Raw genomic sequence first — 19,874 nt, forward strand, 5'->3', positions numbered from 1 at the left:
GGAATATTTAATTTCGCTTCTCACACCCATAGGTAAAACTCCATATAGTTTTCATTATAAGCTTAGCATCAAGCTCGAGTGCACTCTTTAATAACAATCTCAGTGTTCCCAATACATTTGTGGCTTTGGCTCAAGGCAAAATAAATATGCGTAAACTGTTTGCCGACTGAAAGGCGGGGCTTCGTTCGCCTTTGGCAGCCGGCTTAAATATAGTGTGGGTAAATAAATGTATATTCTGTCAGATCGGCGGATCTTGGTGGTATGTTAGCTTTGAGATTAGTTCCAGCCTAATCCTGGGCAGCAGTCAGGGCCAGAACGGTGAAGCGCACTTCGTCGGGATCACGGGACATAAACTCCTTGCACACCTTGGCCGCATCCTTGACGAAGGTCTCCTCCGAAGTCGGTCCATGCTTGATCGGGAAGGACTTGCGCCCGTCCAGCTCGTACAGAGTGCCCTCCTTGTTCACCAGGGCGATAAAGTGATGGATCACCGTTTCGTGTTCGGCGGCATTGGTCTGACCCTCTTGGGCCAGAGCCTGATGGTCGGCGCTGAATTCCTGGTCGGTCTCCAAGGCCTTGCCACGCTCCTCCGGCGAAAGCGAGGCTGTCTTGTCCAGGAAGCTCTTCAATACACCGCTGTCAATGTCGACGCTGGAAAAACCAAGGAGTTTTGAATATAAGAGAAAGTAATTAATAATAACAAAATAATTAAAAATGTCATTTTAAAAACATTTCATAAAAGATGTTTGCTAAATTAACTACGTTTGACTTTTAGAGATTTAAATAATTTGGTATTATTAGTTTAGTCAAATAGCATTAAATACCATTTATAATTTTATGGCATTGTAAAATAAAATGGTGTAATGAAATATTATTTTAATGAATAACTAAACTTTCAAACTTTGGTGGCTTTTTGACAATGCTTATTTTCGGTACTAAATTTTCTTTGGTAGTCCAATGATTTTGATTTAAGTTTTAAGTTAAAATAAAATGTTTTTCAAATTATTTCTCTAAATAATAGTGAATTATTTGTGATAGTTAATTAGATTTGGTCCAATAACTTAATCATGGGAATACATTTGGACTTTTAAAAATAAAAGAACAAAGAAAATATTAATAAATTTTTTTTATGGTTCAACCTACTCTTTGTTGTTGGCCACGCTGTGGATCAGGGCCACGGTGCCACAGGCGTTGTGGGTGAACTGGCGCATGTAGAAGAGATCGGCGGGATGCTGCTCCTGCACCTCTTTAATACGTTCGTGCTCCTCGGCGCGATGTTTTTCATACTGAAAACAGAACCCAAGTTATTAAAAGCTGACCAATAATAGAGATATTCGTAAAAAACCCACAGATTCGCTGCATGGGAAGAGCAAAATGAACGCCTTCACGGGACGCGGAATCCATTCCAAAGTGTCCTCCTCCAAGCCGATGACGTCAGTTACCGACCAGGCTGGCGACACGCCCAGTTTATGTATGTACTTGGTCAGAACCTGGGAATGGGAAAATTTAATGGCGTCTTTTCTTTCCACTTATTTTCCTAAAGGAAGCCGACATTTTCGCAAAAAGCAACAACAAAGGAGTTTGCAAAAGCTGCAAGTAGCAAAATTGGTCTTAAAATGGCTAATTTTCTTACCTCTGGGTTGGATTCAAGAGGCGTCCAGGTCGACATTTTTCTGGAATTTAGCTTTACTTGCTTTCTGAGTGAAAATTCAAAGGAAAATGAAGGATTTGTCTAGACAATTACCGGCACTTTTGTGAGCTTACATTTTTTTTACTAGGGTGTGTAGGCACTGGCTCGATCAAAATATATCGATGTTTTATGTGACATATCGATGGTTAACATATTAATGTTAAAACGTTTATATTTTAATGAAATTTGGGTGTAATTTAGAGAAAATACACCCTTGTAATTTAATTAGTTGTTTATTTCATTACATCTTTTATTTATTTAATTTTTAAGTTCCAAACAAAATATTTAAATTTAAAACCAATCGATGTTAAAATTAATGAGTGTTGAAAAACGCTAAAGCTGAACTAACATTTGTTTGACATTTCTCAGAAAAGAGGTGTGTACTCACTGACTGAGGTAAACAACATTGCACATTGTTTACAAAATGACCAAAGCGAATAGAACCCCGCAAAAAGCCTGTGAACCCAATATAAATGCCTCCTTGACACCAGTTCGATGTGAGTTATCTTAAGGTGTATGTAGCACTCTATGTTTATATATATTCCAAGCAGATCTGGACAGCCCCCGCCTGCAATCGCCCACAAGTCATGATTCCACTTTGGCCACCTGCAAAACGAGACTGGAGACCATCGTTAAACAACTTCAGGATAACTACGCCAAGTGGCAATTGGCCCAGCAGCGTGGCACCGCCATTTGCTACTCCATCGAGGCCAAGAAGACCAAGTGTCTGGAAAAAGACCAGGATGATGGATCTACTTCCAGTTATCCGGATGATCTGCTCTTGCCCTGCAACAAGTTGGCCATCATAGCCTCGATTTTTGGGGATATAGCCAATAATACAAAGGAGATGCTGAGGCAGCTGAGAGCTATAAGTAAACTACCAGGAGCTACAGCGGATACGATATTCTATAGGTCCTGGAAGTTGCCGCAATTCGTGGCCTTCACCAAAGAATTAGCCGAAAGATATGAACAGGAGGCCCTAGTCAAGAAGGAAGTGGCCGGTGAGATGGCTTTCCTAATCTCTGCATATTAAAAATAACCATTTTTGTGGTCTTAAAACATTTTCTATCAAAATGTCCTACAATTCCTGAATATAAATATAAGAATTCCTTAGTTAATTATATTTTATAGTTATTTTACCTATTACTTTCCAAATTTTTATAGAAAACATTGCTCACTCGACCGAAAGAAGCCAGCTCATCGCGTTCACAACTTTATGGGAATTTCCCGAGCACGTGGATTCCTATGTCCAGTTGGGTTTTCTCCTCTTCGCAGAAGAAGTCAGCTTAAGACAATAAATAAATCAGTTTTAAACTTGTTAATACAACTTTTATGTTCATGGTGGGCAGTAAAACTTCATTACAGCTTGAGATTTTGCGAAAGCTTAACCAAAAAATATGTAAATTCTATCAACTTAGTTACTATAAGAAAGTGGAAATGCAGCTATTAAATGCTTCGTTGTGGTTTCATTTAAGTCTGAACCGAGATCCGCTCCAGTCGAGGAGCGCTGTGGAACTTGGTCCACCACCAGAACCAGGCGCACGAGAATCCCACGGCCAAGGTGGTGAAGTACAAAACGGTGGCCAGGCTGAATCTTTTCTGTAATGATAAAATAGGGAAGTTTCAATAAGAAAGTATTCTATAAGAAAAGGAAATATATGAGAAATTATAATATTCTACATAAGATTCTAGGAATGATTTCTAATATTTCTAAAAAAGGTCTTCTAAATTTAAAAACCCACGAAGTATGCCATGTTCTTTAACATATTATATTAATCTTCTTGGCCTGGAAATCCTTCTGGCTCCTAGCCAGATGATATAAGATATTATAATAATCTACATTACATTCTAGGTATGTTTTCTTATATTTCTAAAAGAGGTCTTCTAAATTTAAAAGAAAATCCACGAAATATGCCATATTCTATAACATATAATATTAACCTTCTTGTTGCTCTCCTTGGCCTGGACTTCCTTCTGGCTCCTCGCGTTCTGGGCATTGGCTTCGATTTTCCTGAGATCCTGGGCTATCTCCTCCGTGATCTGCTTGACACTCTTCAGGGTTTCCAAGGCAAAGCAGCTGGCATAGCGTTTGTCGCCCACGACGACGTCCTCCGGTGTGGAGATCTGCAGCTTGTAGTTGGTGACCGCCAAGGAAGCGCGCAGGGACATCAAATGGTTGGCGGCATTTCCTAATATCTGATTGTTATAGGCCTTGGCCTCCGGTTGGCTGCGAAGGTACTCGTAGCTAGGGTCCTGATTGGGCATCTTGTCGAACATCTCCAGAAGCTGTTTGCGCTGCGTTTGCGACTTGAAGCCAAATAGTTCCAAATCCTCGTCGGTGAGGGAGGCCAAGTCCCGGTAGCTAATGTTCTCTTCAATCAGCTTGCCCACACAGCTGCTGGCGTAGTCCATTTCCACATTGGTGGAGGACAGCAGACCACTGAGGATCTCCCGCTCGCGACGGCTGTCCTTTCGAGCCTTTTGCCGGATCCAAGGACGCCGCTCGTGTCCCAGAAAAGCTTCATCCAGCTCCTGCTGATGCGTCCGTGTGTGGAAGTCCTTCTTGGCATCGAACTGGATGGCCGGCGGTACTTTGGCCATGGCCACCAAAGGCACATTCTCCGCGGACATGTTGTGCGTCTCTATTACCTTTATTTCTGTCAATAAAGGCAATTAATTGTCCATTTAAATGCAATTGCGCTAAGATGAGATGGATGCTGATAAATGGCAGACGTTTTCCAACACTGGAGCAGGGGTGGTCAAGAGTTTTTAACAGAAAATGTTACGGTTAACTGTAAATTTAAAGGTTTCACTAAATGTAATTAATATTTAATGCAAGGTAGATTAAAAAAATTAAAGTTAATATTGAAAAACCTGTATAGAATCTTCCCAAGATAATTAAACGTATTAAATGCTTAACATTTGTATTTAAAAATATAACAAATTGGTTAATTGTACATGGTAAAGCTTCTTAACTATCCTTTTTCTCAGTCGATGGCCTGTAGACTGGAGTACTGGTGGTGGCCGCCTCTTGCAACTTCTTCATAAACAGGGCCTTTCGCTGATCATCGGCGCTGAGTTTTGAACTCGAAACAGAGGCTTTGATGCGGTCTATTTTCTCGGCATTCGGCTCGGTTAGCACCATCAACCCATAGCCCATGCCACCGAAGCCAATCAGCCACAAAACCGACTTAAAATAGGGATTACTAAGCATTTTGAATGGTTCCTCTCCTAATCGCTCTTCTTCAGGGCACTCCAATAACTTGCGTCCGCCTGTCGCACTGTACTATCCCCCACGATTTCACCAATTTTGTAGTAGTAATCCAATACAAAGGGATAGTTTTCGTGAATATGCTGACGGAACTCTGGAAAAAAGGATCATTACTCACAATCCAAAAATACTTATATAAAGATCCTCTCACCTCGATTTGTGTTCATGCGATAATAGACACCGTAGCTGGCCGCAAAACAAACTGCCTCCAGTACAAACAAGGTCTTGGCACTTCCCTTAATGAATTTCCAAATTGCAGGCTTCGGGGTTTTGGGTAGCATTATAAATGGGAGTTAAAACAAATTAAACACGTTTGCTTTCTAAAAAATAAAACAATATTGCTTACGCAGGTAGCGATAACTTCGATAACAGGTTGACATACAGTGTTGGTAAACATCACGAAACAGCTGTTCAACCGGCTAGTGTGTGTGTGGGTGTGCATCTTCTTCTTCTTCTTATTCAGTGCACTGTTTATCTCACGTTTTTGTTTTTGCATACTGATAACACGACGCAATTTAGTTCTATAGTGAAAATTCGTTTTTCATATCGATGGAAAAGCGCCCACGATGAGCGGCAATACACACGGACTCAGCTGGTTTCCGCACTTTCCCGACAAATTCGTGTCCTGGGGCCAGGAAATCCATTTGTACGAGGTGCGCCGCAAAGATGATCACAGCCAGAAAAGTAAGGTTTCCCCTACGAAGATCATCATATTTCGATTATAATCAAACAACATATTGCAGGTCGCCTGCCTTATATATCCGTGAACTACCTCGCCAACGAATCGCACTATCAATATGCCCGCTGCGTGGCCGCCTCCTATCACAGTGACCAGCCCATTATTGCAGTGGGTCTGGCCGATGGCAAAATCGGGATCTGCAACTTTCGGGACACGTACGACAGCAGCTGGGAGTACAGTGGGTGATCCAGGGACACCACCTGTTGGCTCTGCCTAATGGGTATCTTTCATCTTGCAGCCCCTCGACAGCAGCGCATGTGCACCTGCCTCGCCTGGAACGAACTGGATGCCAATATCCTGGCCATTGGACACGATCGCCATCGGAATGACACATGCATCACCATCTGGGACATCGAGCGGGGTGTTCCCAAGGAGACGGCCAACTTCTTTGGCGTCGGCGAGTCCGCCAACTCGATTTGCTGGGATCGCAACCATCGCACTGTCATCGCGGGCATGAGCCAGAAGATGATCAAGCTGTTCGATCTGAGACGTGAGTCGGTTTATAGAGATTTCCCTATCGATCATATATAAACCTAAAGTTTCTGGCTAAATTATCTGCTGAAATCAACCTAATTATGAAGTTATAATGGAGTATTCAGGCAGTTTAGTCATAGTACCACATTATAGATAGCTCCTTTGTAGTACACGTTATAAAGCCTTAAGTATAAGTTATAACTGACCTCATAATAACTCAATAATAAACCCAATCTTAATCCTTTCCACAGAAAGCAATGCCACCTGCCAGAGCATTCAAACAAAGACAGTCCAGGGACTCTCGGTGTCCCCCAATGGCAACTATCTCTGCAGCTATGTGGACTCAGTGATCACGCTGTGGGATCCGCGAAATATCAAGAGCCCTCTCAGGCAGATTCAGTCCTCGAAGAATCATCTGCAGATCGCCTGGTGTCCCACCAGGACGAGCCTGCTCTCCTCGCTGCAAAGGGATTCCTCCTACATTACCCTCTACGACATTCGCAGTGTGGATACCGAGAACTCTGGAGAGATTTACCATGTGAAACGACAAATAAGCCCCTTTCCGGCTAAATATCAGCACAGTGGGAAGTTTGCCTTTGTCAATTGCCTGTCGTGGCACTCGAGAGATTTCGAGAGGGCTCTCCTTTTGGCGGATGCATTGAATATCCTGGATTTCCGACTGCCAGCCACTCTGCACACGGCGCATAGCAATCGCCGGCAGTTGCCACTTCTTATGCAGCGTCCCCTTTACACACCCGCCTCACCGACTTCCACCACGGCGGTCACGCCCACCCAGCAGCAGCCCACGAGCAGCTGCAGCTCAAATAGCAGAAGTTCCCTGGATCTTAGCAGTCCTGGTGGCTCACCCTTGAGTGTGGAGCTGCTAGAGCCGGAACTCTTTGAACTCGACCTGGTGGATGAGACACGTCAACGTGCTCTAGAGGATTACGGCATTAAGCCCGACAACAAGCGATTTGCTGAGCTCCATTTGACACCCTATCTGCGAAACGTGTGGTCCACTCTGAACAACGTATACTGCGAGGATCGCTTGACGGGCTTGAAGGCCACACTGGGCATAAATTTGGGGCACACCTCGGAGGCCTTGATGGCCAGCTCCCGCATCGAATCTCAGGTGCTCCAATGGCCAGAGGGCATCAATAACTCCAATAAGCTGATATGTTACAGGTAAGTTTCCAATGAGTGATATAAATAAACGTAATACTTTATCCCAAATGACTTTCAGGAGTGAGCAACGTGACCTGGCCCTCCAGCTCTGCGGCTGGGCCTTCGAGCAGGAGCTGGAGCGCTTCATTGACCAGCTGTATGCCAACAAGGAGTACAGCCGGGCAGCCATGATCTGCGTGTTCCACCTGAAAATCTTCCACGCCTGCAATATCCTCTCTTCGGCGGCGGACAACATGAGGGATCCCAGCATGTACAGGATCACCGTGATCGCCTTGTCCAGCTTCAATGCAGATCGCTGCAGTTCCACGTGGCGTAATCAGCGCTCCAGCGCCAATATGCAGATACACGATCCACATCTAAGGGCTGTTTTCTCCTTCCTAACCATGGAGAAGGATAATTTTGATGCGGTGCTAAAGGAGGAGGGCGTTTCGCTGTCGGATCGCATGGCCTTCGCCTGCAAATATCTGTCGGAGACCAAGCTGGCTGACTATGTGACCCAGCAGATTCAGGCGGCCATAGATGGTGGTGATCTGAACGGCTTGCTGCTCACTGGTGAATCATTGGACGGTATCAACATACTGCAATCCTACATGGACACAAGCTTCGATGTGCAGGTGAGAGGGGTCATTGGCTAGAAAACATATACGATTTATGTTGATTTGCATTGGTTATCCCAGACGGTAGCCCTGGTGGCCATCAACTACTTTCGGCAAGAGCACTTCGCTGACAAGCGCATCCAGTACTGGATCGCCAGCTACCTGGATCACCTCAACAGCTGGGGTCTGTGGGAGAAGCGTGCCGAGCTGGACATCAAGATCGAGGGCATACGCGCCTCCTCACGAAGTTCTCGGACGGTATTTCTGTCGTGCAACTTCTGCGGCAAGTCTGTGTCGAATGCCTTGTTGGACGAGCCACGGCCACGGAGCACCACCACCAGCACCAATCGGCTCTCCTCCTGCCCCAGCTGCCGGAAGCCCCTGCCCCGTTGCTCGCTCTGCCTGATGCACATGGGCACCATGGTGAACATGAGCATTGGGGAGACCTCGAACACGACGCCCGAAGTTCCCGGCCGGCAGACAAAGCCCTTCTCCAAGTGGTTCTCTTGGTGTCAGACCTGTCGCCATGGCGGTCACACCGAGCACATCATGCAGTGGTTCAAGTGAGTTGAACGTCGATTATTGCGTAATGGACTTTGAGCTACTTTCTCGTTTAACAGGCAAAATTCAGAGTGCCCCGTGTCGTCGTGCAACTGCCGCTGCTTCGATATGGATGGCACCAAGCCGAACACGCTAAGAGACATTTCCTAGCTGTCCGGAGCACCAATCCACAGCCCTTACTCGCCCATGCCATATGCATTAAGTTGTTGATTTGTTCCAAATGCGCGCGCCTTAAACAAACTCAGAAGTGTTCATTGTACTTAGACAAGGGATGTGCCCGTAGATTTAGTGTTTATGACCTACCAGCTTATAGCTGCTCAATTGCATTTTATACTTACATTCAAATAAAGGACAACAAAGATAACGCCCTATTTGTTTCCGATCTCTGCCGCCACACGCACAGTGTGTCGTCATTGATCAGCTTCTTATGCAATCGGAAAAAAGCGGTCGTTGTATTGTGCCCACCAATTAATTTCAAGAGTAATTTTGGGTCTTGCTCTTCTTTTCTAAATTATAATCAGTTGTCTTGTTCGGCTACAAATTTTGAGGCTCATCATTTTTTGTGATAAGATCTAAGAGAACTGCTTTTGAATTAAAAAAAAATTTGTTGGTTTTTTGGCTCTTCTGAACTAAAATATAATTAGCCTTATAGTTCCATCACATTTTCGCTAGCTCATCAGTTTTTCTTCAGACATGGATGGGAGATTAAGAACACTTACGTGGCTCGGATGTTTCTTCCTTTTTGGACTATCAACGGTGGCTGCCGAGCAGAAGGTGTTTTTAAATCAGAATGAAGAAATCCTAAACAACATACTGCCCCTCAAGACCGGAATAACAAACCCATGTGATTTCAAAGAATATTTAATATTTTACGAGTCGAGTGGGTTCAGTCGAGATTTTGACGAATTCATTTCGGAGAAGAAAATGGACGCCATGTGGCTTACAATGTTGGGAAAACTGAGGTCTCAAACCTACGAATCTGGCAGTGTCGAGGAAAAGTTTTTAAAGCTGTATGACGTCTGCAATACTACTATCAATAACGAACAGAGTGTTGACCTTTTGGCCTATGTGCAGCCGGACATCAATCTGCCCTGGCCACAGTACAGTCACTGGCCCAAGGAACGTTTCCAGTGGCTGGTTACTCTCGCCCGATTGACCCGCTATGGCATGGATGATGTGTTACTTAAACTGAGACTCACAGTGGACAGCGAGAAAGCCAGCAAGTACATGGTGGCGATTAAAAAGCCCAAATTTCTACAGACCGAAGGGTATGCCACGGACAGATTGGCCCAAAAGGGGTTCAACGATAGTCGGGCTGAGTTCATCGCTGAAGATATATCAAACCTTGAAAAAGCTCTAAAAACTCTTAGTGAGAATACAACTGGTTCGGATTTTGCACAGCGATTGACCCTACAGCAGCTAGAAAATCTACATGGAATTTCGCTAAGAAAATACCTCGAAATCGTCTTTGATTACCCGTTTTCGACAAGCTTCCAGTTGCAAGTGAATGATGTAAACTATTTGGTTGGACTTAATCATTTAATAAACACATTCAGTCAGGAGACTGTTGCCTGCTTTCTTATGTTACGCTTCGAAGAACACCTGCTTTCGCTTAAACCTCGAGGGAATTGCTTGGATCTCCTAAAAAAGGAAATGTATTTCGGCGGCACGCTGCTTCTTGAGGAACATGTTTTGGGTGAGAAAAAAGTGAAGGACTACCAGTCTCAGGTCCGTCCAATATTTAAAGCGATAATTAAGTCTTTTAAGAAAAGATTGGAGAAGAATCGTCTGAATTTACCGACTTCTAAGATACAAGCTTTTCAGCAGTTCCTTAAAGAAATTACCGTAAATGTAGGGGCCATGCCAAATGATAAGGATCACCGCCTTTTTGTAAAAGATTACTATGCAGATCTTGACTTTGATGGCGATGACAACTTGCACATCATGCTATTAAAGACCAGCATGTTACGCACACCTCGGCATTTGGAGAAATTGGATTATACGGTGACGTCTTATCCAAGGTATACGGATATCCCTAATGTTGTGGATTTCAACACAATCCACCTTCCCTATACGTTTTTGCTCGAACCTTTATTTATGACTCGTGGTCACGATGTCTTTAAGGTAAGTACAAGATCCGTAATAATCCTTAATAGATTCCTAAATACCCTTTTTTTTATTGTAGTTCAATGCAATTGGCGTATTCCTTGCTAGACAAGTATTTGCGGCATATCAAACCTCGGACGCTGACTACAATTGTCAGAATTTCACTAATTTCCTACGGTCCTTAGATGATCTCAATATATTCACCAACAACGAAAAGCTCTGCGATGACGATGAAAACATTAAACGTAAAAACTTAAGGTATTTGGATCTTGTTGTCCTAAGTTTGGTTCATGATGCCTACTTCTCCACGGAATCAGGATTTGACCAATCGCAGCCTTTCTTCACCGATGTGCCGCTGAAACAGCTTTTTATTTTACAATTTGTTCAGAGGTTCCTACATCGGTCTACTTTATATCATAATTTCAACAATATTCTGGTCACTATGCCTGCTTTCGCCGAGGCCTTTAATTGTTCGAGCTCCTCTCAAACAGTTAAAGGTGAAAAATTTTTATTTTAAAATATCACGCTGGCTCTTTTAAAATGATATTATAAAATTCTTTCAAACTTAAGTCTGCCAAATATTGTCTTTGAATCTGAACAAATATAAAATTTATAATACATAGATGAGTACTTAAATGTGCTTTCAAATAAAAAATGTAACAAGTTAGTATCAAATTGGAATGTTATGATACCTTATTGTATAGTGAGTTTATTGACATTTGAGCCCCGATCTTTTATATCAGCAGCCATTCTGCAGGGACTGCTATAAATAAAATACGATTAAACCCTCAATATCAGTTGCAATTATGAAGGGAGTGCTATAAATACAGCTGATACTTGATGCAATGCGACCAGTTTAATGATGGAGATGAGGCGGCAAACCGAAAAAATCATCTGGCTGGGCTGCGTGCTCCTTCTTGGAATGTCAGTTGAGGCCAGGAAGCAGGATAAGGCCATCTTTTCTGCCAATAAAAGAATAATGGACCAGACACTACGCGTTATGAATGAAACAGAGGACCCTTGCGGCAATTTCGAAGACTATGCCAAGGGCAAATATGGAAAAAGTTATAGTTTGTACAGTTATTTCAGTTTCCGCTTGGCGGTGCTGGAGAAGATGGATCCCAAGTTTCTGGCACTGTTTGAACAACTCAAGTGTAGAAACTTCGAAAAGGGAAGTCTGGGGGAGAAGGCTCTTAGGTTTTACAATGCCTGCGAAATGGCTATGGAGAAGGAGCCAGATTTAAACTATGCCAGCCTAGTGCAGCCGGATGTAGATCTCACCTGGCCACATGGAAATCAGTGGCCTAGAGAGAAATTCAATTGGCTGGTGACCCTTGGCCGACTTCGTCGATATGGCGTGGACCTGTTGTTTCGAATGAACCTAGAGTTGGATCACCAAGAGGCCAGCAAGTATATGATATCCCTAGGCTCACATGATTTTGTTATATATGAATATTACACCGTTTGGGGTGATGTGGACTGGCTAGTGAGTCGGGGATTCAACAGAAGTCGAGCTGAGTTCTTGTTAAGAGATATGAACCAGTTACGAATGGATATTATAAATATACTCGGTAAGGGAAGATTCGTTAGATCCCGAATGACCATTCAACAGCTTGACAGTGAGGGATTTCCCATAAGAAAATACCTAGAGATCGTCTTCGGTCGCTCTTTCGCTCCAAATTTCGTAGTGCTTGTGGACTATTTGGAATACCTGGTGAAACTCAACCAAATAATGAATTCCTACGGCCAAGAAACTGTGGCTACTTATCTAATGCAGATTTTTGACAATTTCATGAGATCGTCTCATCGCATAGAAACATATAGGGAATATGATTTCGTATGTGCCCGGCTTGTGAAAAACTCAATGAAGTCTGTCAGCTATCTACTCTATGAGGAACACTTCTTGGGCCAGCAGAAAGTAAAGGAATACGATGAGCAAGTACAACGGGTATTCGAAGCGATAAGGAAACAATTTAAAATAAGACTAGACAGAAATCGATTAAATCTCACGACCTCTTATATATTATCACTAAAGAAGATCCTGAGCTCCGTTACTGTGAGTGTAGGCAATGTACCCAAAAGCATAGGCTATCGTCGCTATTTAACGGACTCTTATGCCAACATTAATCTGAAAGATGATGACGATTTTGCCACCATTCACTTGAGGGTCTTGGAAATGGAGACCCATCTTAAGCTGCAGAAATTAGAGAATCTTGAACTCACCGAACCCTACCCGGGATACGAAGATGATGCCATTCTGGTGGGCAATGGAACATCTATCGTACTGCCATTTCCTCTCATGGAGGAGCCTTTTTTTACTACCCGTGGTCATGACGTCTTTAAGGTATACTATAATGTTATTATAATATTATAATTATAATTATAATTAATTTTAGGTGAGCGTACATGGCTTTCTAATTGCCAAGCAAGTGTTGTCGGCTCTATTTCCCTATCCAAAACTACCTTCATCATCTGGCTGCCAGAAATACAATGAACTGGTAGGTATATTTGATGACCTGGCAAAGTATGAAGACCATTCCGGCTGCATTAGTCCACGAGAATGCGAGATGACCAACTGGAGGGACATCATTATAGTGCTGCTGAATCTTGTACAGGATGCGTACTTCTCCGAGGGTTCAGGATTCGACCAGACGCAGCCTAGTTTCATTGATAAGCCGTTAAAACAACTTTTCTATCTGCATTTCGCACAGAATCAACTTAGTAGCATGTTTTATTATACCTATAATCCAATGTTTAGACCCTTTAATCCATTGCGATACTTGCCCACTTTTGTCGAGGCATTCAATTGCTCGACCGCTTTGTAAATTTTGAACTAAAGTACTGATTATAATAGTTATTAAAGTAGCCATAATATCATTCAAAATTTCTTGAATATATATATGTTATGGAAATTTCAAAGGCTTAAATGTATTAAGGAATATTATCATATTTTGAGGGATAAACGAAGTTTAATGTATTATAGTTTACGAGGTATTTGAATTAAGCTTTGAATTTTAAGTTGATAACCGTTAATATACGGCGCTTTACAACACTTTTATATTATATAGACTAGCTTTTTTTTAAATCTGGCAACGGTCACACCGCTTCGCACGTTTTTATGCGGCATTATTATTTTTTGTTGCTTTCTGACGTAAATTTGGAATTGTTAGACCCCAGAAAATCGTGCTTCCACTCGTAAGGCTTAAGTGAATGGTTAATAATAAGTGATAAGAAAAAGGCAAATATCAAAAGACATAGTGAATGGAAAGAACCGATAGACAGAACCCATAAAGAAGAAATACTGTGGGTAAGTAAGGGGTGAAGGTACGAAATTTGGGGGCTGGGAAATATACGTACATATGTAGCATGTGAGTGCGTTACGGAATTTGCAGCACAGCGCTTTTGCCACTAATTAAGCTAAAAATATTAAATATTGGTATAGCTGTGATAACAATTTCCCTTTACTTGACCTTTTCAACTTTTTAGTGTCTACCCCAGAGGCTTTTGTTTAATCTGACTGGCCATAAACTGGTTTTCCATTAAGAACTCCCAAGTTTAAAGCCTGCAGCGCATACAAATCTAAAATGCAAATATATATACACTCAAGCCATAGATAAAAGTTTATTTATATTTTGTATGAAAGATCAAAGAAGGTTTCTCCAAATAGCTTTTGGCGAATTATTAAATACCTTTAAGTGACGTAGCTTTTTCTTGTTGATCTGGCTTTATTTAGCTATCGAGACAATAAATACGTTTGTGAAAAAAAATTTGAAACATTGCCAACTAAAATTCGACGCATCTCAGGCATTTTCACCGCGTGACCCCTTCGAAAAACGAAAACGCACAATTGTTGGCAGCGTTTTTGAATGAGTCTCGCCGGGGAAGTAGAGCATTGGAAAACCCATTAAATAGAACGGTAAAAACTTCAAGAGATCGGAACTTAGGTTAAGCTTTAATTTTTATTTGTTTAGCTTCTTGTTTCCATTCAAAAATTGGTAATAAATCAAGCGGGGAACCCAAAACACAACTTAAACGAAACGAACCGTTTATTATGTCACTCCACTAAATTTAGCACTCTGAGCATTACGCTCTTTTTGCTCTCTTTAAGCTTTTCTACACGGGGAAAAATTCAATATTTTTATAAAATATATAAAAACGGAAGTATTAGTACCCATATTAACTTATCATGTTAGGAACTTTGAAAAAGCCCTTCTTTTTATTGATTGGACCTGAAAATAATATATTGTATTTTTACCTTTCAAATTTTAAAAACTAACTTTAGTTTATTTAATTTTGTTTAAATTAAAGCTCTATTAAATATATATTAATACGCCAAGATTAGAAAAATCGATGTACCTTAAAATTGTCAAAATAAAATATATTGGTTGCTTAAAAACATCCTTTTTATGGGTAACTTGACAGACTCTAAAATTAGTTCCAACCTTTTCTCATCGTGTATGTCCCTCTATTTTTTATTTTTTCATCACACATATGGCCGCTAGCTAATTTACGCGTTGTTTGCTTTTCATTATTTGTCTTTATGCCAGTACCGCTGTTAATTACCAGTTCCTACAATTCACAATTTACCATTTGCAAATCAACCGGCAAAGTAAACAACAGAGAGATATAGACACCATATAGAGAGACAAAATTGCAATCGTAAAACAGCTGACGAGTGGGTCTCTCTCGAAATAGCTTAGTCGTCTCTTTTCAAAAGTTTTCCTCAGTTATGCCTGAAATGTGGAGGCGGAATCAAGTTTCGCCCGGGAATTGAACGTTACGTTTCCTGCCCCTTAATATAATTTACGATTTTTCGAACGACAAACGAGACATGAAAATGTGAAAATCAAACAACGAATGGCTTTGAAATAAGACGCTTCATTGAGTTTAAGCGTTTTTTTTACTACCAAACAAAAGCCCCAACTTAGTGAGAAAACTTTTAATAAACATCGATCGAAATTCACGATCAAGGTCAGTGCCGAATAATTATTTGTGTATTTTTCGGTTGTTTACATATGAGAACAAAATAATTGGAACTCGTTTTTTTATCAGTTGAAGATAAAGTGGTTTTTGTGTGAAGGAAATGCATTCATGCTTGGAACACAAAGGTTAAACCGGTATGATAACACCGATGAGCGCATAAACCCGTTTAACTTGTCCAAGAACCAGTGCAAAGCTCGGAGATATTGTGATTTATTGAGACTCAACAAGTGGTTTAATAAATATGCACAACTAATACCAGAAAAGACATTCATGTTTAGGATACCTGAAGGATTTTTCTCTAATATACGAATTTGTTTTCACATTAACACATTATTATAATAATTTCTTTTGATGATGCAATTGCCTTGCGTTATTTGGATAATTTAAAAAAAAGTGCTCTCTGGGAATTCTATGACTTTCGTCTCTTTGTAGTTCTAAGCAAATCATGACATTTCATTCAAAACACTAAGTTATTTCTTTGGTTTTTCGGAAACCGGCATATAAATTTGCAGTTCCTAAATGGCGAATATCTTCCTGACAATGCATTAAATCGCTGTAAGTTGCTGAATTGTGTGGTCTAGTGTCGGCAATAACGTCACTTGTCTATTTATTCCGTGCACTGTCTACCTAAACAATTTCAATTATGAAGTCATTGGCGAATAGTGTGCCAAATTTCTTTGTCGCTGGCTATTTGTCAAAATTAATATCCAGTGAGTGATAGGATTATATAAGAAAAGGGGGAGTGTACATCGATATAACATACCCCTAAGCATTTATTGATTCTATTAGGCGACATAAATGCTTGTACCAGTCGTCTTAGGACATCAAGTGGTCTTGAACTTGTTCTATTTTTGTTTTCCCAAGCACACGCAATGGTATTAACATGTGGAAGAGACCTTGACTAGAGCTCTCAATGCTTTTTATTTATTTTTAATTTTTTTAAGAAGGCTAATTATTATTTGGGCTTTTTTTGGGGAATACAACTTGTTACAAATGATTTATGAAGGGTGAAATCATATTTCTTTTTGAACTTTTTAAGCATTACAAACTTGAGTAAAAATGTTTAATTATTTAATTTCAGTTAATAAAAAATACGAAAGGCGGTGTTGAAGAGACTGCCACAAAATCCTGCACCCATAACAAATACCCACACACACACTTCGCCAAAATGTTGCGTAACACGCCTTTCGGTGCCACGCCCACCTACAAATTACTCCTGGGCTTTGGACTCTGCTCCCTTGGGGGCGCCATGCTATATGCCTACTTTAAAACCCGTGATGAAGAGGAGGAAGGGGACTCAAGAGAACAGCAACAGTCATCAGGAACTAGGGGACAGACCGAGGAACAGAAGCCCCAGAAGGAAGTGTGCCTCAAAATCGTCGTGGACAATGAACATGTGCCCCTGATAATGGGTCGCGGTGGTTCCAATATCAAGCTGATTGAAGAAAAGACCCTCGCCAAGATAAGATTACGGTAATTGGATTTGAATTTTATCGACCGAGGAGTTCCTCGCTCGCATTCGCATTTCTCCCACCCTTATTAATAAAAAATCCACTTTATCCTCTAGGGACAAAGACAGTGGTCACAAATTCTGCGACATAAGCGGCGTTCCCGATGCCGTCAAAGCAGCTCGAGTCCTGCTGATCAAGGAGATTGAGCGGGCACCAGTGGTCAAGGTGGAACTGCAAGTTCCACAGCGACTGGCCAACAAACTGAATGGACGCGGTGGCGAACTCATCCAGGAGATCCGGAGCAGTTCGCTGGCCAAGCTGAATATCGATCCGAATGGCCGGAATGGCAAGGCCAAGATCACGATTGTGGGCAATCAAAAGCAGGTGAACATAGCCCGAAAAATGCTCGATGATCAGATAGAGGAGGATGAGGAACTGGTCCGGTCCATGGAGGAAGTGGAGCAGCGTCGCGAACCACGTCGATCGCCCACCAACAGCATTGCATCCTCCAGCTTGTACTCCTCGCAGACATCCTTGAGTTCGCACACTCAACCCAGGGATAAGCTGATGGCCTCCAAGGGCGAAGGGAAGCCCATGGAGGTTTATGTCTCAGCCGTTGCCTCACCCAGTAAATTCTGGGTGCAACTTATCGGTCCGCAGTCCAAGAAACTGGATAACATGGTCCAGGAGATGACCAGCTACTATAGTAGTGCTGAGAATAGGGCGAAGCATGTGCTTACAGCTCCTTATGTGGGTCAGATTGTGGCCGCCGTCTTCAAGTTCGACGAGAAATGGTATCGTGCCGAGATCGTGGACATCATGCCGAACCAGTACAATCCAAAGGAGCAGGTGATCGATCTGTACTTTGTGGACTATGGTGACAGCGAATACATTTCTCCAGCGGATATTTGTGAGCTGCGCACTGATTTCCTTACGCTCAGGTGAGAAGTTCTGCAAAACGGATGGGTGAAACAATGGTCTAATCAAATACGCATTTAACTATTACAGATTCCAAGCTGTTGAATGCTTCTTGGCCAACGTAAAGTCCACCATCCAAGCTGAGCCCATCACCTGGCCAAAGTCATCCATCTCCAAGTTCGAGGAGCTAACAGAGGGTATGTTTCGATCTACACATTTGAGACATACTTATGATTAAACCCCGACCATTTCTAGTGGCGCACTGGAGGAAGCTGATTGCTCGCGTGGTGACCTACAAGGAGCGCCCAAAGGCCACAACTGCAGTTAATTCAGCCGCCAAAGAAGGCACACCGCTGCCCGGAGTGGAACTTTTCGATCCTGCAGATAACTCTGAACTGAATATTGGTGATTTGATGATCACACAGGGCTTTGCATTGCCCCTGGACGATTCTTATCCAGTGCGATCACGCTCCTCGACGCCTTCAAGTAACAGTGACTCCACCATTGAGGAGCTGTGCGTCAGCAATCCCGTGACTCCACTCACGCCCCACTCGCCCATGTCGATGTCCATCGATATAGAGAGCATTGCGCAGGCGGAGGATGAGCATCTCGCCCAGCAGCTGCAGCATCTACAGCATAAACTAAACGGAAACGATATAAGAAGCATTAATCCGGCTAAATTGACGGCAACAGACCTCGAAAACGGGAATAACAACAATGCCAACACCACAAATGGCGGTAGCACGCATTAGGAAACCACATTGTTACTAGTTATCCTCGCCTAATTGTTAATAATATTAAGGCTGGATGAGCAGCTCACTACTTGACTTGTACATAAAAGTATAGCTCTTAAGGAACTTATTATATAGGTACGAAGAAGAAAACTGTTTATTTTATCGCCGTGACTGATCGACATATCCTAGATCCTAAACGCTGACGATGGACCGGCACAGATCCTTAATTGTTTATAGCAAGCTTTGCCATGTTACTTATTGTTAGCAAGAACAAGAAAAACATTTGTACATCAACAGAAAAAAATACACAAAAGATCACAAATTTATCAAGAGAAATGCATTTTATAAGAACACCAAGCTTAAGTCTATTGAATGGGCCTGTCTCGGGTTTCTATTTATCATAATTTATTTTTTCTAAAACATTTTTTGTCAGAAATATAAGAACTTAAACTATATTTTTGCTGGTTAATAAAATAAAATGCGTGAGATTTAAAAATAATAAAGAATATAAATCACCACGAAACAGGCCAGTTTACAGTCTTGTTTTTGGGATTTATCCCCCGCTTAGATTAGGATATCGTTTGTGGTATTTATAGCTATGGGTGGCAGGTATATAGCTCGGATCTGACTGCGCAGGCGTGCAATTTCCATGTCGTCCCGCTCCATTTCCCTGATGAGTTGCGAGAACTGCACTAATCCCTCGCGGTTTCCGGGAAAGCCGTGACCCTTGATGACCTCTAACTGGAGTTGCATTACCAAGGGAAACACCTATGTTGCAAAAACCATTAAAGATTATGGAATATTATTAATATCTTATTGTTATTTACGTGCTGCATCATGAGAATCATCTCTTTTCCAGCGGACGCCTTTGCTTCTGAGAGTTTCTTGGAGTTTTCCGGCTGATTGACACAACGTATTATATCCATAAGTATTTGCTTGGCACTCTCATTGTTGAAGTTGGCCAAATAGGACATTTTAAACGTTTATTGGCAGTGTTTAATCTGTTTTAAAAAAATATTCAACAATTAGCTGGTTTTGTTTTGCCTTTTTGTTAGAGATGAGTCATGCGGGGACTGGAACTATCGGTACGTGATGTATATCGGTTCAGATTTTTTAATATTTGTAAAACTTAAATAATTGTAAGCAGTTATTTTATAAATATAACT

At 41.9% G+C, this 19,874-nt stretch overlaps 10 protein-coding genes across 13 annotated transcripts; 5 read left to right on the forward strand and 5 right to left on the reverse strand.

The window, feature by feature from the left end:
- Positions 1-48: 48 nt before the first annotated feature.
- LOC119546794 (ubiquitin carboxyl-terminal hydrolase) lies at positions 49-1,779 on the reverse strand. The gene is made up of 4 exons (XM_037853357.1): positions 1,634-1,779; positions 1,350-1,490; positions 1,144-1,286; positions 49-651 (listed from the first exon to the last, which is right to left on the reverse strand). Exons 1-4 carry the CDS (start codon positions 1,667-1,669, stop codon positions 288-290), a joined length of 684 nt encoding a protein of 227 aa, XP_037709285.1. The 5' UTR covers positions 1,670-1,779; the 3' UTR covers positions 49-287.
- A 278-nt stretch (positions 1,780-2,057) lies between these two features.
- LOC119546725 (cyclin-dependent kinase 2-interacting protein) lies at positions 2,058-3,012 on the forward strand. Its single transcript, XM_037853215.1, has 3 exons — positions 2,058-2,187; positions 2,242-2,691; positions 2,855-3,012. The coding sequence occupies exons 1-3, from the start codon at positions 2,115-2,117 to the stop codon at positions 2,986-2,988; spliced, it is 657 nt and encodes a 218-aa protein (XP_037709143.1). The 5' UTR covers positions 2,058-2,114; the 3' UTR covers positions 2,989-3,012.
- A 13-nt stretch (positions 3,013-3,025) lies between these two features.
- LOC119546724 lies at positions 3,026-4,422 on the reverse strand. The gene is made up of 2 exons (XM_037853214.1): positions 3,632-4,422; positions 3,026-3,289 (listed from the first exon to the last, which is right to left on the reverse strand). The coding sequence occupies exons 1-2, from the start codon at positions 4,319-4,321 to the stop codon at positions 3,161-3,163; spliced, it is 819 nt and encodes a 272-aa protein (XP_037709142.1). The 5' UTR covers positions 4,322-4,422; the 3' UTR covers positions 3,026-3,160.
- Positions 4,423-4,588: 166 nt separating this feature from the next.
- Positions 4,589-4,933, reverse strand: LOC119548767. The gene has a single exon (XM_037856311.1). It carries the CDS (start codon positions 4,902-4,904, stop codon positions 4,662-4,664), a length of 243 nt encoding a protein of 80 aa, XP_037712239.1. The 5' UTR covers positions 4,905-4,933; the 3' UTR covers positions 4,589-4,661.
- Positions 4,884-5,416, reverse strand: LOC119548766 (protein CEBPZOS). Of its 2 annotated transcripts, XM_037856309.1 has the most exons (3): positions 5,308-5,416; positions 5,113-5,221; positions 4,884-5,055 (listed from the first exon to the last, which is right to left on the reverse strand). In XM_037856309.1, the coding sequence occupies exons 1-3, from the start codon at positions 5,401-5,403 to the stop codon at positions 4,922-4,924; spliced, it is 339 nt and encodes a 112-aa protein (XP_037712237.1). In that variant the 5' UTR covers positions 5,404-5,416; the 3' UTR covers positions 4,884-4,921. The 2 variants fall into 2 exon arrangements, with proteins under 2 accessions (XP_037712237.1, XP_037712238.1); XM_037856310.1 differs by lacking the exon at positions 5,308-5,416 and having other exon boundaries at positions 5,113-5,299.
- Positions 5,416-8,880, forward strand: LOC119548762 (GATOR complex protein MIOS). The gene is made up of 7 exons (XM_037856302.1): positions 5,416-5,645; positions 5,705-5,878; positions 5,939-6,190; positions 6,426-7,359; positions 7,418-7,973; positions 8,037-8,518; positions 8,576-8,880. Exons 1-7 carry the CDS (start codon positions 5,528-5,530, stop codon positions 8,664-8,666), a joined length of 2,607 nt encoding a protein of 868 aa, XP_037712230.1. The 5' UTR covers positions 5,416-5,527; the 3' UTR covers positions 8,667-8,880.
- Positions 8,881-9,209: 329 nt separating this feature from the next.
- LOC119546386 lies at positions 9,210-11,139 on the forward strand. The gene is made up of 2 exons (XM_037852625.1): positions 9,210-10,640; positions 10,702-11,139. Exons 1-2 carry the CDS (start codon positions 9,210-9,212, stop codon positions 11,137-11,139), a joined length of 1,869 nt encoding a protein of 622 aa, XP_037708553.1.
- A 351-nt stretch (positions 11,140-11,490) lies between these two features.
- On the forward strand, positions 11,491-13,450 carry LOC119546387. Its single transcript, XM_037852627.1, has 3 exons — positions 11,491-12,561; positions 12,658-12,966; positions 13,019-13,450. The coding sequence occupies exons 1-3, from the start codon at positions 11,491-11,493 to the stop codon at positions 13,445-13,447; spliced, it is 1,809 nt and encodes a 602-aa protein (XP_037708555.1). The 3' UTR covers positions 13,448-13,450.
- A 299-nt stretch (positions 13,451-13,749) lies between these two features.
- On the forward strand, positions 13,750-19,040 carry LOC119548763 (tudor and KH domain-containing protein homolog). Of its 3 annotated transcripts, none has more exons than XM_037856305.1 (5): positions 13,750-13,929; positions 16,687-17,078; positions 17,173-17,997; positions 18,065-18,171; positions 18,230-19,040. In XM_037856305.1, exons 2-5 carry the CDS (start codon positions 16,774-16,776, stop codon positions 18,724-18,726), a joined length of 1,734 nt encoding a protein of 577 aa, XP_037712233.1. In that variant the 5' UTR covers positions 13,750-13,929; positions 16,687-16,773; the 3' UTR covers positions 18,727-19,040. The 3 variants fall into 3 exon arrangements, with proteins under 3 accessions (XP_037712233.1, XP_037712232.1, XP_037712234.1); XM_037856304.1 differs by lacking the exon at positions 13,750-13,929 and adding an exon at positions 15,347-15,593; XM_037856306.1 differs by lacking the exon at positions 13,750-13,929 and adding an exon at positions 16,034-16,160.
- LOC119548765 (protein C10) lies at positions 19,031-19,764 on the reverse strand. The gene is made up of 2 exons (XM_037856308.1): positions 19,536-19,764; positions 19,031-19,476 (listed from the first exon to the last, which is right to left on the reverse strand). The coding sequence occupies exons 1-2, from the start codon at positions 19,680-19,682 to the stop codon at positions 19,273-19,275; spliced, it is 351 nt and encodes a 116-aa protein (XP_037712236.1). The 5' UTR covers positions 19,683-19,764; the 3' UTR covers positions 19,031-19,272.
- Between the last annotated feature and the right edge of the window lie 110 nt (positions 19,765-19,874).

This window comes from Drosophila subpulchrella, chromosome 2L (assembly GCF_014743375.2).
Source record: "Drosophila subpulchrella strain 33 F10 #4 breed RU33 chromosome 2L, RU_Dsub_v1.1 Primary Assembly, whole genome shotgun sequence".
Taxonomy (NCBI): domain Eukaryota; kingdom Metazoa; phylum Arthropoda; class Insecta; order Diptera; family Drosophilidae; genus Drosophila; species Drosophila subpulchrella.

Excerpts from the sequence above, each read along its gene's own strand:
- LOC119546387 (XM_037852627.1), top strand. The coding sequence starts at position 11,491 with ATGAGGCGGCAAACCGAAAAAATCATCTGGCTGGGCTGCGTGCTCCTT. Across the intron at positions 12,562-12,657 it reads TAAAGGAATACGATGAGCAA|AAGATCCTGAGCTCCGTTAC; the intron begins GTACAACGGGTA and ends TTATCACTAAAG. Across the intron at positions 12,967-13,018 it reads GTGGTCATGACGTCTTTAAG|GTGAGCGTACATGGCTTTCT; the intron begins GTATACTATAAT and ends AATTAATTTTAG.
- LOC119548762 (XM_037856302.1), top strand. The coding sequence starts at position 5,528 with ATGAGCGGCAATACACACGGACTCAGCTGGTTTCCGCACTTTCCCGAC. Across the intron at positions 5,879-5,938 it reads CGACAGCAGCTGGGAGTACA|CCCCTCGACAGCAGCGCATG; the intron begins GTGGGTGATCCA and ends TTCATCTTGCAG. Across the intron at positions 7,974-8,036 it reads ACACAAGCTTCGATGTGCAG|ACGGTAGCCCTGGTGGCCAT; the intron begins GTGAGAGGGGTC and ends TGGTTATCCCAG.
- LOC119546725 (XM_037853215.1), top strand. The coding sequence starts at position 2,115 with ATGACCAAAGCGAATAGAACCCCGCAAAAAGCCTGTGAACCCAATATA. Across the intron at positions 2,188-2,241 it reads CTCCTTGACACCAGTTCGAT|ATCTGGACAGCCCCCGCCTG; the intron begins GTGAGTTATCTT and ends TATTCCAAGCAG. Across the intron at positions 2,692-2,854 it reads AGTCAAGAAGGAAGTGGCCG|AAAACATTGCTCACTCGACC; the intron begins GTGAGATGGCTT and ends AAATTTTTATAG.
- LOC119548765 (XM_037856308.1), bottom strand. The coding sequence starts at position 19,682 with ATGTCCTATTTGGCCAACTTCAACAATGAGAGTGCCAAGCAAATACTT. Across the intron at positions 19,477-19,535 it reads TGATTCTCATGATGCAGCAC|GTGTTTCCCTTGGTAATGCA; the intron begins GTAAATAACAAT and ends TTTGCAACATAG.
- LOC119546386 (XM_037852625.1), top strand. The coding sequence starts at position 9,210 with ATGGATGGGAGATTAAGAACACTTACGTGGCTCGGATGTTTCTTCCTT. Across the intron at positions 10,641-10,701 it reads GTGGTCACGATGTCTTTAAG|TTCAATGCAATTGGCGTATT; the intron begins GTAAGTACAAGA and ends TTTTTATTGTAG.
- LOC119548763 (XM_037856305.1), top strand. The coding sequence starts at position 16,774 with ATGTTGCGTAACACGCCTTTCGGTGCCACGCCCACCTACAAATTACTC. Across the intron at positions 17,079-17,172 it reads CTCGCCAAGATAAGATTACG|GGACAAAGACAGTGGTCACA; the intron begins GTAATTGGATTT and ends TTTATCCTCTAG. Across the intron at positions 17,998-18,064 it reads ACTGATTTCCTTACGCTCAG|ATTCCAAGCTGTTGAATGCT; the intron begins GTGAGAAGTTCT and ends TAACTATTACAG.
- LOC119546794 (XM_037853357.1), bottom strand. The coding sequence starts at position 1,669 with ATGTCGACCTGGACGCCTCTTGAATCCAACCCAGAG. Across the intron at positions 1,491-1,633 it reads CTCTTGAATCCAACCCAGAG|GTTCTGACCAAGTACATACA; the intron begins GTAAGAAAATTA and ends TCCCATTCCCAG. Across the intron at positions 652-1,143 it reads AGCGTGGCCAACAACAAAGA|CGTCGACATTGACAGCGGTG; the intron begins GTAGGTTGAACC and ends TGGTTTTTCCAG.
- LOC119546724 (XM_037853214.1), bottom strand. The coding sequence starts at position 4,321 with ATGTCCGCGGAGAATGTGCCTTTGGTGGCCATGGCCAAAGTACCGCCG. Across the intron at positions 3,290-3,631 it reads CCAAGGAGAGCAACAAGAAG|AAAAGATTCAGCCTGGCCAC; the intron begins GTTAATATTATA and ends TTATCATTACAG.
- LOC119548766 (XM_037856309.1), bottom strand. The coding sequence starts at position 5,403 with ATGCACACCCACACACACACTAGCCGGTTGAACAGCTGTTTCGTGATG. Across the intron at positions 5,222-5,307 it reads TCGAAGTTATCGCTACCTGC|CCTGCAATTTGGAAATTCAT; the intron begins GTAAGCAATATT and ends AAAACCCCGAAG. Across the intron at positions 5,056-5,112 it reads TCGCATGAACACAAATCGAG|AGTTCCGTCAGCATATTCAC; the intron begins GTGAGAGGATCT and ends CCTTTTTTCCAG.
- LOC119548767 (XM_037856311.1), bottom strand. The coding sequence starts at position 4,904 with ATGCTTAGTAATCCCTATTTTAAGTCGGTTTTGTGGCTGATTGGCTTC.